The sequence below is a fragment of the Calonectris borealis genome, chromosome 13 (genome assembly GCF_964195595.1).
Source record: "Calonectris borealis chromosome 13, bCalBor7.hap1.2, whole genome shotgun sequence".
Lineage (NCBI taxonomy): Eukaryota > Metazoa > Chordata > Aves > Procellariiformes > Procellariidae > Calonectris > Calonectris borealis.
In genome coordinates this window covers 12,083,378-12,096,408 of record NC_134324.1, presented here as the reverse complement: position 1 = coordinate 12,096,408, position 13,031 = coordinate 12,083,378, and the positions used below count along the sequence as shown (strand labels likewise).

The 13,031-nt window shown below is 59.1% G+C and overlaps 1 protein-coding gene across 2 annotated transcripts; it reads right to left on the bottom strand.

The window, feature by feature from the left end:
• Positions 1-4,713: 4,713 nt before the first annotated feature.
• On the bottom strand, positions 4,714-11,806 carry PLP1 (proteolipid protein 1). Of its 2 annotated transcripts, none has more exons than XM_075162228.1 (7): positions 11,668-11,804; positions 9,380-9,566; positions 8,734-8,890; positions 7,646-7,814; positions 7,357-7,430; positions 7,181-7,246; positions 4,714-6,746 (listed from the first exon to the last, which is right to left on the bottom strand). In XM_075162228.1, the coding sequence occupies exons 1-7, from the start codon at positions 11,669-11,671 to the stop codon at positions 6,675-6,677; spliced, it is 729 nt and encodes a 242-aa protein (XP_075018329.1). In that variant the 5' UTR covers positions 11,672-11,804; the 3' UTR covers positions 4,714-6,674. The 2 variants fall into 2 exon arrangements, with proteins under 2 accessions (XP_075018329.1, XP_075018328.1); XM_075162227.1 differs by having other exon boundaries at positions 4,722-6,746; positions 8,629-8,890; positions 11,668-11,806.
• Between the last annotated feature and the right edge of the window lie 1,225 nt (positions 11,807-13,031).

The following is a 13,031-nucleotide window of genomic DNA, read 5'->3' as shown; positions in this document are numbered from 1 at the left end:
ATGATTTCCATAGGACGCTGAGATAGAAATCAGCATATGGGGACTGTTCTCTTCCGCTGTCCTGCCAGGATAGTCGCTTATTTTGGGAGGCTTTCTCTGTTTGCAGAGTCCCTGCCTGCTGTTTCGGTTGGCAGAACTTTTTAGTTTATTTTTCTCCCATGTCTGCTTGCCTATCCACGATTCCAGAGGCAGAGTAGGGTTTCAAGTCCTTGGAGATCCTGCTTTTTAAATGTGGGCTGGAGTATCTGGGGACCTCCAGCATCTTACTTCAGCTGTTTCAAAACACAGCTGAAAACAGACAGCCAATGTGACCTAGTGGGAGATGGTCCCAGCCTTGGAGGCGTCGTGGGGGTTGGATGAGGCTGTCTCACATCAGTGAGCGTCTGTCTAAAACCATCAGAACCACTGACTCCCTTGATGTGAGACGTTTGTAAGAAAATGTGGGGCTGTTCCCTCATACCTCACTTTGCCACCGCAAGCAATAGTGGAGGGCTCAGTGGGTTTTGTTGTGGGCTGGGGAGAGGATGGATCCCTGGAGGGTAAAGGAGTGTCTGCAAAGGAAAGCAGTGAGCTGCTTCTGTGTGGAACAAGATGCTGTAGCGTATCCCTGTGTGCTTGCAAAGGAGGAGGAGTGGTGTGGAGTCTTCTGGTCCCATCCATCCCCCTCCCACAGCCCTCTTGAGGATTTTGCTTCTCTGGGCCTGGTAGCGCAGCTGTAAGGCTGTGCAGCTGCTTGGCGGGCTGAGGAAACTGAAATCTTCTCTAGAACCACTAGCGGAGGAGCCCCAAATGGCTGCAGATGCCCTGGCGTTGCTGTGCTCTCTGGGTGAGCCAGGCTGCTCACACCTGCATGCTTTCCCCGAGTACAGCTCCTCCCTAGCTCCGGAGGCAGGCTCCTCACAGCAGTACAGCTGTAAGGAGATTTATGGGAACATGATCTCTCTGGGGACTGCATTTTCTTAGCTGTGTCTGGGGACAAGCAAAAAGATATAAAGAGTCTAAAAATGGCCTTTCAGGAACCTCTGAACCCCACTCCAGGCTCCAGTTCTTAACAGGGCATTTGCTGCAGCTCTGGTGCCAGGGGCACTGGCATGGTCTGCTCTGGAGGAAGGAGCATGCCCCGCTCTGCTGAGGAGGCATGCGGTGGGAGGCAATGGCAGCTCCGACAGTGGTTGCCCAAAGGCCTCAGGTGAGTCAGAGTCCCTCGACTGGGAGGCTGTGGCCTGGGACATGCCATGAAGTCAGTAAAATGGTGGGTTACTTCCTGAGGCGATTGCTTGGGCAAAAGCAATCAGGTATGGACAGAGATACCCCTTGACCCCAGTGCAGGCATGGCTGGTGGAGCAGCTCTTTCCTAGTGGCTTCAAGGGGTCCTTCAGGGGCTGGTGCATTTGGCCACGTGCAGATGCAGGACTCCTGTCTTCATGAGCAGCCAAGTACAGCATCTGCCTGTGCTATTGTCAGTCCTTTCCATGAGGACTTAGAATCATAGAATAGTTTGGATTGGAAGGGACCTCTAAAGTTCATCTAGTCCAATCCCCCTGTTGTGGGCAGGGACATCTTCAACTAGATCAGATTGCTCAGGGCCCCGTCCAACCTGATCTTGAATGTTTCCAGGGATGAAGCATCTACCCCTCTCTGGGCAACCTGTGCCAGTGTTTCACCATCCTCATTGTAAAAAATTTCTTCCTTATATCTAGTCTAAATCTACCCTCTTTAAGTTTAAAACCGTTACCCCTTCTCCTGTCTTCCCACTTGCTATTCCCTCCTCGATTCCAGGCATCTCCCTAGCAGAGCCAAACTGTGTGCAGAAATGGAGAGAAACCGGCTGGGTGCCTGATAGGCAGCAGGTGAGACCTTCCTCTAGGGCAGATGGGCGGCAGTACCATGCCGTGGCCCTGGCAGGCAGGGCTGCTTGCCAGCTATCGCCCCTGCCAGGTCATTGCTCGCCACTCGCAGCCCTTCCCCTGCCCTAACTGCAGCCAGGACAGGACTGGGGGGAGCTGCCAGAGAGGAGCAGCGTCAGCGTGCCCTGCCACGGCTGGTGTGCCCGCTGCCTCCTCTCCTGAGCGTTAGTGCAGGCAGAGGGACGGAGGGCTGAGCCGGGGTAGCAGGCAGCCGTCGGGTTTGCCTCTAGCGCTGCCTCCTTTCCCTGGGCCTTCCTGCTCGTCCCATACAGCCTTACCGCAGGGCTGAGCCCGAGCCCTTGCCAACAGAGCGGGGCAGGGGATTGTGCCTGCCTGTGTGGCTTCACAGGAATTTGCCATGTAGTTAGGGGCTTGCAGATGGGCTTTGCATGGCAGCATCTGAACGTTTCGTGTAGCTTTTATTTGCTATTCCCTTGACCGGACTGTGCAGGACTGAGCCCAGTGTAAATGAAGGCACTAGAGGGCGACGGTAGTTATTTTTTCTGATGCGTGGCCGGTGGGTTGGCTTTGTTTTGGAGGCTCCTAGCGCACCCTTAGCAGGAGACGTGCCTTTGCAGGGAGGGCTTCCCCGGGGAAGCACGGGCAGCGCAGCGGCAGCCACCGCGGGGGGCCGGCAGCTCACGGGAGCCAAGGTCCCGGGGGCGGGGAGGGAGGCGGGGAGGGAGGGGCACGACGCCCGCTGCGCCCCGGCAGCGCCAGCCCGGGCAGCCGCCGCTGCGGCCGGCGGCCGCGGGGAGGAGACAGAGGACCGGGGATGCGGGAGCCGGCCCCGCCCCGGCCGAGGGAGGCGGCCGGGAGGGAGCACCAGCCTGGCCGCACTCCGCTCTTGGAGGCTGCCTCAGCGGAGGGCTGGGGACCCGTGGCCGCCCCTGCACGAACACCCGTGGGTGCCGCCAGCCCCTCCCCTCTCCTTTCCCTGCGCAGGGGAGGTTTCTGTCCTCACTGTCCCAAGGGCTTGCTTGCCCAGTGTCCCTTGCTAGCAGCGGCACAGGGCCGTCTCCCGGAGTGACGGGGCATGGGATGAAGGGGTGGGAGTCGCCTTGCCTGCTCGCCAGCAAGGCAGCCCATGGGACCTGCTCCGGGGTCCCTTTCTCTGGTCCAGCCTTTGTGGGAGCAAACTGCAGCCACATTTCTGCCGCTAGACGGGGGAAAGTGTGTGATTGCACTGGCTCCCCTCCTTGGTGATGGGCCAGTTTAGAGAGATGTGGTTTGGTACGGGGCAGGGTTTATTCCGTGTCTTTTACCAGCCAGTTCCTGGAGGGCACTGGGTGCCCACGGAATGAGCTGTGAGGGCAGGCCCCATGTCTCCAGGTGGGGTGGCAGCAGGACACAGCCAAGGGCACACCCAACAAGAAGCTACATGTGTCCTTCAGCCCTCAGACTTGCCCAGCGTCCTGGCCATGCTGGCTGCTTTTACACACTATCTCACGCTGCTGTCCCCAGTCCTCACCCCGGCCGGGGGGCACCAGTCTCTGCCAGGGGAAAGAGATGGTGTTTTGTTCCCTAGCTCGCTCCTGCGGCTGATCATGCACACACAGGGCCCTTTCAGCATGGGGAGAGGAGGGTGATGGCATCTGGGAACGCAGGGAACAAAGGGCTCCATTGATGCTGGCTGCAGCCCCACGGGTTTCTGTGAGCTGGGGCAAGGCAGGGGGTGCCGGCACAGCTGTGCACTGAGCTGGGGCAGCAGCACTGCATGAGCTAAACCTCCCCTGGCTGGCCTGCATGGGAAGCCTTGCTGCCTGCCCGGAGGGGGCTGAAGCTGGAGGAGAGAGGAGAGAGTGGGATTTGGAATAGAGTCCCATTTAGGAATAGCAGCAAGGTCCTGGCTGAGGGTAGGTAACAGCCTGCCAGCTCTCAGCCTGCCCTGCTGCTCGTGAGCACCTAGCTGTTCCTGAAATCTGCCTCTCGGGCAGATCTGCTGCAAATGGGAGCAGTGCTGGGGTTTGAGCGTGGAGCTAGGAGCATCCCTCTGTGGCCTTGCTCCCTGGAGGCTCCTGAGCACAGCTCCTGGGGGGAATTTCCAAGAGAAGCAACATTTGAATTAATAATTTTTGAGTAGCCACTGTGAGATGTTAAGTCTAAGGGCGGAATTCGTCTGATCAGGGGCAGAAAGACACCAGCTGATGACCTCCCCATGCACCAGCAATGTGCAAACTGTTAACGACCCTGTGGCAAATGGCATGCAGCCACCCACACAGCGCGTGGACAGGACGCGTAGGGCCCTGCGATAGTCAAGTCCGCCCTCCTTCCTAAACAAGACCATCCTATTTCACTCAGGGCTCTCTACAAGTGAGAGAATCGCGCATCCTGTGTCCTCTGGATGTGCTCGTACCACGTGCATTGCCTGATACGAGCCGGCGAGCTTTGCTCAAGCCATGCTGATTAGTTTTGCTGTGGTCGTGCTGTAGGTGCTACAGAAGGAGACGTGGCAGAGGCTGTCACTGCGTAGGCTGAGTATTTAAGGGCAGCAGCACATCACCAAACATGAGCAAGCAGCTCCTACAAGACCCCAGCTTTCCTCTGGGTGGCTGGAGGAGAAATAGAGGTTTTAAGGGCTCCCCAGCTGGGAACAAAGATTTTGAAATCAGGGTTATGAACCTCATGGCTGGGGGGGGAGGGAGGGGTGGGCAGAGTCCTGCAGGAGCTGCTGGCCCACATGTGGGGCTGGCGAGCACTGCTCCTCTGGGACCTTCTCATCTGCAGCCTCCCCTTCCCTGCTTTTTTTGGCCGGGATGGGAGGGGGGCTGGAAAGCCAGCACAACAAATGGACAGACAGATGTATATCTTGTTCAGAATGTTCTTAATTTTAATTTATTTTCTTTAATTTTTATAAAATACATCTTGTAAGATAAGTCTCTAAAAAGTTGCTCCTTTTTATTGGTTGTTAACAAGTTGAAATTCTAGATCAGAAATGAAGGAAACACTTTCAGTTGATTAACTCTCTTTTTGTGTGTGTGTGTGCACATGTGTGCGTGTGTGTGTGTTTGGGGTCTGGGGTCAAGGGTGGGAAGGAGGATCTGGTTATTTTTTGTTAAATGGATACCAAAAAAACCCCAGCAAACCCCCAAGAGAGATAGCGTCAATGTGAATTTCCAGATCTTGACTGGTTTCTCCCCACCCTGCCGTCCCTCCTGGCATCTCCCCCCTCCCCAGCCCATGTGCGTTGGTAGCCTGGCCAACCTGTTTCAGCATTCCCAGCGGCAAGGATCCTTCGAATGCTCTGCTCAGCAGATCTACTCCTTTATCCTTGCCCCTGCTGAAACTGGCACTTAAAAAAAATATAATAATAATACAGACAAAAAAAAAATCCATGCAAGATGGAGTTACAGTCTGCCACTGAAAGTAGTTTCTCCAATAAATAAACACTAAGAATAGCACTAAGGAGAGGCAGGGAAGAGCAAAACAAAATACCAGTTGGTGGGGAGGACTGGAAACAGCATTTTGGCAGGTCTGGCTGGACCCATACTACCCAGCCAGAGGGCTTTCCTCCAGCTGCCATGGAGAGCGATCATGGAGGAGAGGTTGTCTCCACCAAACCCCTTGCTCTACTGCCTCCCTCCGTGGAAAAAGACTGAACTGGCACCAGAAAGGATCTGGTTTGCAGAGATGGGCCATGTTTCCGCCCCGTGACATCCAAACCACCGCCTTTCCTTCCCTCCTCAACTCCTTCATGGGTTTCGGCTGGAAGTGAGATGCTGCCAGTCCCTCCTGCCCTGGCAGCCACAAGACAGTTGTCTTGACTTGCAGGAAATGCGGGAAAAAAGTGAGGGGAAGACGGGGACAGAACGAGGGAAAGTTACATTTGACATGTGTGAGAAACAAATCAAGCTCTCTGACGCAGCGGAGGTTAGAGAAGCAGACGTCACCCCAGAGAAGAGCACCATTGTGAAGGGACGAGAGCGTGCGGCGAGCGCGGCGCTTGAAGGGTGGGTGAAGGCGCGCAGTCCAGAGGGTCATCCCTTGCCTACGGAGGGATGGCTCTGGCTTTACACTCCCAGGGCACAGCGCAGAGATGTCCCCTCAGTCAAACCTGTCTGCCGCCTCTCTGCTGCCTGGAGGGTAAAGCCAAGAGTCCCCCTCGTCTACAGAGACACCAAACTCCTTTAGGCTTTAATAGGGGCAGCTGGGTTAGGGCTTTATCAGCATTGGGGTCAGCACTCTCTTCTCCGCAATGGGAAGATCCTTGCCCTGAACTCCCTTTGCCTTGACTGCAGCAGGCAATTTGGGGTAAATTCATCTTTCTTTGCTAAGGGGAAAAAAAAAATCCTTCTCTTATTCTCCATCCATGGGTGGTGACAGCAGACAGCTCCAGGAGAGTCTCTAGCAATGGTACAAGGACTGGGCCAACTTCCTTTTCTCTCCGGGTAGCCTCTTGCTACTCATGGAGCAACCTACACGGATTTCCTCCTCCCAGGAGCATGAAGGCCTTTGCTCATCCCTAGGCAACATCAGGACACTGGAGTAAGTCCCTCCTCTTCTCTGGCTGGTTTTGATGGGCTTGGCCCTAGAGCAAACCAGTTACGGATGAGCAGAGAGAGAAAAGTGCATGAAGAGGTGTCCATTGGTGGGAAGCTCTCCTTCCTGGTCATGCTCAGCACAATGGATGCGAGGGAGGAAGAGGAGTGGAATCAGCGGTGAAGGCAGAGTTAACGCAGGAGACCTGGTGTCAGGTGGCTGCAGTGTTAAAGCCTTGGGGTTAGACAAAAGAAGAGTGTTTGGTCTGGCTGGGCTTCACCGCACGGGCTAGAACTTGGTGCCTCGGCCCATCAGCTTGAGGACGGCAAAGTTGTAGGTGGCAGCGATCATGAAGGTGAGCTGTGGGTGGAAAAGAGTGAGCGAGGGGGGAGGAGGAGAAACAAAGCTCCCGTGGGCAAGCAGGGCCCAAGGTGGCATCCCCCAGCACCCCAATAAGGCAGTTGCCCTGCAGAGTCCCGTGGCCCCGCTGCACCGGTGGGACACTGCAGTGTTTCATGGCTGGTGTAAAGCCAGAGGAGAGCCAGGGAAAGGCAAGGGGACTCAGTGCACGGGCAGCAGGACCTCTCCCCAGTGGTCTCCTAAAGCTTCTCCAGATCCCCTCCAGCAGCCACCTCTACCTTTTTATGGCCTGAATTCACCATCTGCACTTACGTGCCAGAAAATGACACGAGCACAGGCTCTGTCACGTCCATGCCCACCACCTCCATTGTCCTCTGCCCCCACATCCTCACCGGGCAGAGGAGAACGGCCGGGCAGGGGGAGCACCGACTCACCAGTGCGACCAGTGTGGCAGCCGCCCCCACAAAGGCTGCGATGAAGAGGTGGAAAGTCATCTGGAACTGCAAGGGAAGAGGGGGTGAGCTCACGGGGTCCCGCGTGCCAGCTGGGGAGGCCAGTGCCGAGGCCACCCACTGAGGGGAGCGCACATGAGGTGACAGGAGGTGCTCACCTCGCTGGTCTTGCAGATGGAGAGCAGGTTGGAGCCGCACACCTTGCCGGGGAAAGCGTTCCAGGGCAGGACACCTGGCGAGATGTGGGGAGCTGGGTGAGCTGGGCATGGCCACCAGCCGGCTGCCTTGCTCAGACTCCCACAGCCACATGTCACACCCACCCTGGTGTTTCAGGGGTCTTCAGCACTTGCCCCTGCTTTATCCCAGCCTTATCTGCCTGGACCCTCTCCTCCATCCCCTCTCCTCTGCCCTGAGCCCTGACTCCTGGGCAGCGAACCCGGCACTCACCGTACATCCTGGCATCTGCACACAGGGTGCCGATGCTGGCCGAGGTCTTGCTGGGGTTGGCAATGGACTGGCAGGTGGTCCAAGTGTTAAAGTAGATGTAGACAGGCACCGCGGAGCAGGCAAAGACCAGGAGCCAGATGATGGTCAGGACGTAGGTAATGCCCACAAACTGCAAGGGGCAGGACAAGCCGGGGCAGAGCCATGGTGACTGAACAGCCAGGGACACGGACAGGGGAGCACAAGGGTCCCCAGGCAGGAAAGGGCGCGGGGCAGGCAGGGGACTGAGATGCTGCCTGCATCCGGCCCTGCACTGCCCGCCAAACCCGGCATATCCCCAAGCAGCCAGCACGGAGTAGCAGCCCGAGCCGGGTGCCCCTGCAGCTCACGGGGCCAGCATCAGCCCCAGGCTTGCGGCCAGCTACGCACGCGTGGGGGTGACCGGCAGCAGCAGCAGGATGGCTGCCACGTCCCGTGGGGGGGGGAAAACCACGGCTGCGGCCAAGCAGGGTTTGGCCTCTGCGGGAGGGCAGCTGCAAAACCCACCTTGGCATGCAAATGCGCCTTTCCTGCCCTCCCTCCACGGTGCCACCCCGACCAGCCCCGAGGGAACCGCAGCCATCCCCCTCCACTCCCCCAGGCCACGGGCTCCCCTTGCCAACACTTTGTCATGGTCCCCAAGCACAGCGGAGAGGACAAGCCTGGGGGCACCGGGTGCTGGAGAGCCTCGGGCTGCCGGCACCGCAGGAATGCTCGTGGCTCTCCCCGCTGATGCTTAAACATGAAGCGTTTTTGTTAAATGTGGCCATTTGGGCTGCTTTGGTCCCCAGGGGCCATGGCAGGCCTGGGGGAGGGCAGCTGGGCTGCGCTTCCCTTTGGGATACCCCGAAACCCGGACGGATGCAGTCTCCTGCCCTTCGGCCAGGCCAAGCGTGGTGAACCCGCTGCGGGCGCGCGAAGGGGTGCCAAACCCCAGTTAAGATCACCTTGTCAGGATGTCCTAGCCACTTTCCCAAACACTGACACACCCGCTGCAACGAGTGAGCTCGCTGGGGGCCTCGCGCTCCCCTCCCTTTCGGGCCCCCAGTTACCGTTGCGCTGAGGCCCTTGCCACAGATGGTGGTCTTGTAGTCCCCGAAGATTTGCCGGACGGCACCGGTGGTGTAGAAGCCTTCAGCCAGCAGCAGGGCTCCATAGAGGAAGAAGAAGGAGGCCGTGCCATAGATGACGTACTGAAAAGCATGGATGCTGCCGGGGAGAGGAGCAGGCAGGGATGCTCAGCGCCGAGGCAGTGCCCGGGAGCTCAGCCCCACGTGCAGCCCGGCTGGGGCAGCCTGGCCGCAGTGACTTACCCTCCCCATGCCACCCCAGGGGGACCAAAACAAAGGGTGAAGCCGCGAGAGGATCGAGCTGGGGCAAAGCCGTGGCAAGCAAGGCTGTTGGCCGCTGCCGGCTCCCCGGTGCCCTCCATACCTACCCGGTGCAGAGGTCCAGCACTAGCCAGGGCACCTAGCGAGGGTCAGATAAAAACAGGCGTGAAATGGAAATAAGTGGCCGCTGGACCCTGCCAGGCAGCCGTGGCACTGGCACATGGCAAATGGAGCCTGGTGTCTCCATGGTGCCCAGATGACAGCATCGCCCCGGCCAGCCTGTCCAGACACCTCCTCCCGGCACAGAGCAAGACGGAGACACAAGGGGCCCCAGCACGAGGGCGATGCACTGCAACAGGGTACTTACACGTCGATGAGATACTCATAGTCCTGGTAGTTTTTGGAGAAGTAGGTCTCAATGAGCTGCTCGGTGCCTGTGAGGGCTTCATGCCCACAGCCACAAAACAGCGCTACCCCAAAGAAGCACAAGCCAGTGGCAACCAGTGAAGCAAAGGGTGCCCCAATGAGACATCTGGCACAGCACTCGAGCAAACCTAGGGAGAAGAGAGGTGAGGTGGGAAGGACTGCTGGGACGGGGAATGCTCGGAGCCTGCAGCTCAGAGCAGGCAAGCGCCGGGGGAGGAAGGTGCCCGGTGGGAGGAGGGAAGCAGGTTGAAGGAAAACCCAGCAATGATTTGTTGCGGTGCTGGAGAGCCAAACCCAGCAGCTTCCCTGAGAATTCTTTAAGCGGCTGGACAGGATCGCACCCAAGTGTGCCCTGGGATGGGGCACCGGGGCCTCAAGGCAGCCCCTGGGTGTAAGGCGGACGGGGAGCCGAGGTGAGCCAGCTGTGCTGATCCATGCAAAACAAGATGGAAATACAAGGCAATGTAGCGTAATGCCAGAGGGACCTGGCAAACAAGCTGCTAATGGGCTGCAGCAGCCCCCTTACGTGGGCAGATGTGCTTATGGAGAGGAGCCGTGTTAGCTCCCCAAACGTCAGCGCTTGTGTAATAGATTTAGTCCTCCAGGACAGATATTTGGCAAGAGGGCACATGTACCTGTGTGTGGGTAGGGAAAGCAAGGGCACGTGCCAGCATGCTGCTTGGATTGCTTAAATGCTGGATTTTTTCAGCAGTGGGGCCATGGGCACCTGCTCCTTCTGCATGTTGGGGCTCTAACATGCAGGATCATTAGCTCAGATTCCCGATGGGCTGGGTTTGGAGGTGCTCATCCAGACGCTCTCCTGCCCAGTTTGAGGGAGAGCAGCCAGGTGGCTCTGCACCGGAGTGTCAGTTTGGCTCCAGCTAAGCTGCGATAACCTGCTGCCCTGGCTGTGCAACACCTCTGCGCAGGGAAGCTGCTCCCCTTCCCCAAGATGCGGGCTCCAGCACCCCACTGTCCTGGGCATGGCGGCTGGCTTGGCACATCCTGTCTGGGCGTAGCATTTGTGCCTTGAATGCCAAAAAGGCACCCATGGGAAGCGTTCCCAAACCCACGCTCCCTCCATGGATCCCACTGTGCTCATCTCCTCCCTCAAAGGACAAGAAATCCATGGGGTCCTGACCAGCAGTGCCCTCCCCTCCCCACTGGGAGCAAGGTCACGCAGTGGCACCGAGGACAATGGGGGATTGTCCTGGCACTGCCACCCCGGCGGCTACCCCTTGCTGAGAGCAAACAGTGAACAAAGGCAGCGCTATGGGGGAGTGCTGGGACCCCTCCCACTTGTTTGCCTTGGACCGGCAGGTCCTGGGGGGGTCCCACTCCTCCTGGCTGCTCCCCAAACCTCGCTGGGACCCACAGGGACAGCCCCGTGCATTCATCGGGGTGCTGGGCCAAACATGCCTTTTTTAATTTTTATTTTTGGTCACCTAGGGAGTGGTGTGGCAGGTGCCCAGGGCTAGGGCACAGTGAATGGCCCCATTCCCGGGGAGCTGCAGGTCCCAGGATGCGGCAGGGCCTGGCAGGCTCCTTGGCACAGCTCTGGCCCCTTGGGCTTTGGGAAGCTGCTCTGGGGAAGCCTGGGGAGGGGAAGGGAGGAGAGAAAGAGCCCTTGTGCCGCACAATCCCGGGCCTTGTACCCGGGCTCAGCAGCTGCTGCCGGAGCCAAACAATACGCTGCAGACAGGAGGAGGAGGAGGAGGCAGGGTGCTGGCAGCCCATGGGACCCCCAGGAACAGAGCACCCCTGATGCCCCGGGGGGTATGCCGGTAAGTATTAGCTCTGGTGTATCAATAGGGAAACGGACCCCTCCATTTTCTCAAGGCTGCTGGCATACAAGTGGCACAAGCTGTGGCAGGTCTCAGCGCCCTGCCTGGACCTCCCAGCTCCTGCCAGCCCCGGGCAGGAGCTCTCATCTCTCCAGCCCATGTGGCAAGGGCTCAGGTGGGACCAGCTGTGGAGATGGCATCTGTCCCCACAGACAGCGCATGAGCACACAGGGACAGAAAACCACTTTGGAAAAGAAAACACTGTCCCCACTGTGCTGAGGCATCCTCCTCTGGCAGCTCCCATGGCTGGCATGGCCACCGTGGGGCCACTGGGACCTGACCGGTGCCAGAGGAAAGTTTCAGGGGGCTCTGCTCTGGGACAGGGTCCTCCGAGCCACCAGCGACAGCTCTCCGAGTGTCTGCCACCCTCTCACCCCATACTCACCCATGGCGCTGGACTTGGTCAACTCCCCCGACCGCCTGTTCAGCTGCTTCGGTGCTGTCTGCAGGAGCCCTCGCCTGCCTGGCGGTCCCTTGCCCTGTATTTCCTCCTCTGGGTGCCTGTCCTGCTCTCCAGCAAAGAAAAGGGCTCTCTGAGTGACAGCCACCTCCCTTAAAGGGACAGGACCCCGCCCCTCCCCTCCGGCCCCCCCAACACCCCTTGGCTGCCAGCTTCTGGGTGCCCGGCAGCTGTGTGGGCAGAGCCACCCCACGGCCCTGCTCAGAGTTTTAGGGGAAAAGGCTTTTGCAAAAGAAAGAGAGCAGCTTGGGGGGTGGGGGAGGTTCATGGGGTGTCCCCTTGTCGGTGGCTCTGGGGACCCTCCTGGGCCCAGCTGGGCTGTGTTTGCCCCGGGCTGCCCACTGTGGCAGTGACAGGACAGCACTAATGGCCCTCTGTCACCTCCCTGACTGCCCAGCACCCACCAGCGGGGAACGTGATCCCCCGTCCCAGAGACCTGCTTTCAGCTTTGGGGGCTCCAGACTGGGAGCTTCCCCCCTTTTGATGGGAATCCTGCAGCTGTTTTCCCTGGCCCCTTGGCCCCCGTGGGGGAACGGCGCTCAGGTGGGCACAGCTGTGGGGTACCCAAGTGATGGGTATCGCTCCAGGGCTGCAGCAGATGGAGCCAACTCCCTTGGGTGCTCCTGCTCCCACTCCCTGCTCCCAGCTCCCTTGGGTGCCCCATGTCCCATGGGTGCCACAGCTCCCATAGGTGCCCCCAGCTCCCCTTGGTGCTGCGGCTGTGGAACCAGCACAGGGCTGGGAAAGCCTGCAGAGGGCAACCGGCCCATTCCCGGCGGGCACGGGGTGGACAAAGCCCTGCTGTGTCCCTCAATGCCTCGCTTTGTGCCAGGCAGCGAGGTGGCAGGGCCTGGCTGTCCCTCGGGCTGGGGACACTGGCGGGCTGGGGGGTTCCTGGGCTGCAGCAGGCCAGGAGCAGGGTGGGCCACCTTGTGGGGACCCCTGCCCCTTCCTTGCCCACCCAAACAGCCACCCTTTGGCTTGTCCGCAGATGGGTTGGGGGGAAACAGCACTTGAGCAGCTGTGCAAATGCTGCCGGGGCTTCATGGTGGCCAGCTGCACCCCGCATCGGTGGGACACAGCTCCTAGCGTTCCAGCACCACTCCCTGCCTCAGTTTCCCACTGCAAGGCAGGGTGGCAGATGGCTGCCTGGTGTCCCCAGCCAGCCGTGGGATAGTAAGGGCTGGGGAGGCACGACAGACCAGGGTGGCATCCTTGGGCACCTCCCTTAACCCTCCAGGTGGCGCCCAGGTGGCCTGGCAGTGATGTCATCCAGCCACCGTCACCTC

What these genes read in the sequence shown, in the direction of transcription:
- PLP1 (XM_075162227.1), bottom strand. An exon ending in GGCTAGGACATCCTGACAAG is followed by an intron (nt 7,815 to 8,628) that starts GTGATCTTAACT and finishes TGCCCCTTGCAG; the next exon opens with TTTGTGGGCATTACCTACGT. An exon ending in TGCAGATGCCAGGATGTACG is followed by an intron (nt 7,431 to 7,645) that starts GTGAGTGCCGGG and finishes ACATCTCGCCAG; the next exon opens with GTGTCCTGCCCTGGAACGCT.